Genomic DNA, 1,460 nt, shown 5'->3' with positions numbered 1-1,460 from the left:
GGTTTGTAGACTTTTTGTAGTACCTATTTTGTGCAATTTTGTTATTGGTTTTGATGCCTATGCTTAATTATGTTGGTGCTATATTTTGTTGTAGTTTAAGATATTTTGTTGTCGTCTATAGATCTCCATCAACCAGCTCTCCGGTTGCTCGTTGTGTTTCTGCTGCTGCTTGGAGATCTGTAGATGTTTTACATTTTGTTGTTGTTTTGTAAAGCGCTTTGAGGTCTTCGGACTGAAAGCGCTATATAAGAGGGTTTTTATTATTATTATTATTATTATTATTATTATTATTCTGCTACAATCATTTTATGTAAACCAGAGAGGAAATATCAGGTAGAATGGTGAAAATATGAGTTCAGCATGACCAAAGGTGTGAGACAGGGTTGCATTGCGTCACCAGATCTTTTCGTGACATGCACAGAGAAAGCGATGAGGGATGCTGATGTAGATACTTATGGCATCAAAGTCGGAGGCACACCAATCTCAAACCTTCCTTATGTAGACGACACCGTACTCCTTGAAACATCAGTAGAAGACATAGACAAATTGGCAACAGCAATATATGTTACTGGCAAGGTCATGAATCTCAAACTCAACGTGAAAAAAACAAAACTTCTTGTCGCAGAGGCAGAAGAAAAAGAGTACAACATCACACTAGATGGAGAAGAAGTAGAACAGGTCGACCACTTCAAGTATCTGGGCTCGGTGAAAACATCAAATGCACATTGCGTGGCTAACATCAAAGCCAGGATTGGAATGGCCAAAGGAAGAATGATTGAACTTCAGGATTTGTGGAATGATAGAAACCTTCCAACATAACTGAAAATGAAACTGATTAAGATACTGGTATGGAATGTACTCCTTTATGGCCTGGAGGGCTGGATTATGACCAAAGCAGATGAGAACCGGGTGCTTGCTGCTGAAATGTGGTTCTGGAGAAGAATGCTAAACATCAATTGGAAGGAGAGAAGAACAAAGCATCCTTGAGGTACTTGGTGTGAAGAGTCAGCTGCTTGGAGAGTTGGTGACAAAAAAGTTAACCTATATTGGTCACATCCTCAGAGGAAGTGGCAGTGCACTAACACTCCAGATAATAGAAGGAAAAGTTGAAGGAGAAGGAGGAGAGGACGACAGAAGAAACAATGGTTTGACAACATCAAAGAATGGACAGGAATGAACCTAGTGCAAGCCAAGCGTCTAGCTCAGAACATTAGTAAACCAGAATATTTGAGCGGAATAAATAACACTGTTTACTGTACTCCATATGAGAATACAGCTAACATCACATGATTTGTCATATGTAACAATAGAATATAATGCCACCGAAAGAAGCAAAAGCGAAAACTTGCCATGTATGTTTCTTGTGTACAATAATTCAAAACACATCCATCGCCCTGCACTTTTCTGCTGTTCAGTTTTCCCACTCAAAAAACTATACGTCTTTGATTTCCCCTGCGGGT

General features: G+C 39.5%; 1 protein-coding gene across 1 annotated transcript; it reads left to right on the top strand.

Moving 5' to 3' along the window:
- The first annotated feature begins 360 nt into the window (after positions 1–360).
- On the top strand, positions 361–819 carry LOC140161957 (uncharacterized). The gene has a single exon (XM_072185251.1). It carries the CDS (start codon positions 361–363, stop codon positions 817–819), a length of 459 nt encoding a protein of 152 aa, XP_072041352.1.
- Positions 820–1,460: the final 641 nt, after the last annotated feature.

Source organism: Amphiura filiformis, chromosome 10 (genome assembly GCF_039555335.1).
Source record: "Amphiura filiformis chromosome 10, Afil_fr2py, whole genome shotgun sequence".
NCBI classification, from domain to species: Eukaryota; Metazoa; Echinodermata; class Ophiuroidea; order Amphilepidida; family Amphiuridae; genus Amphiura; species Amphiura filiformis.
This window is presented reverse-complemented; position numbering and strand designations above follow the sequence as displayed.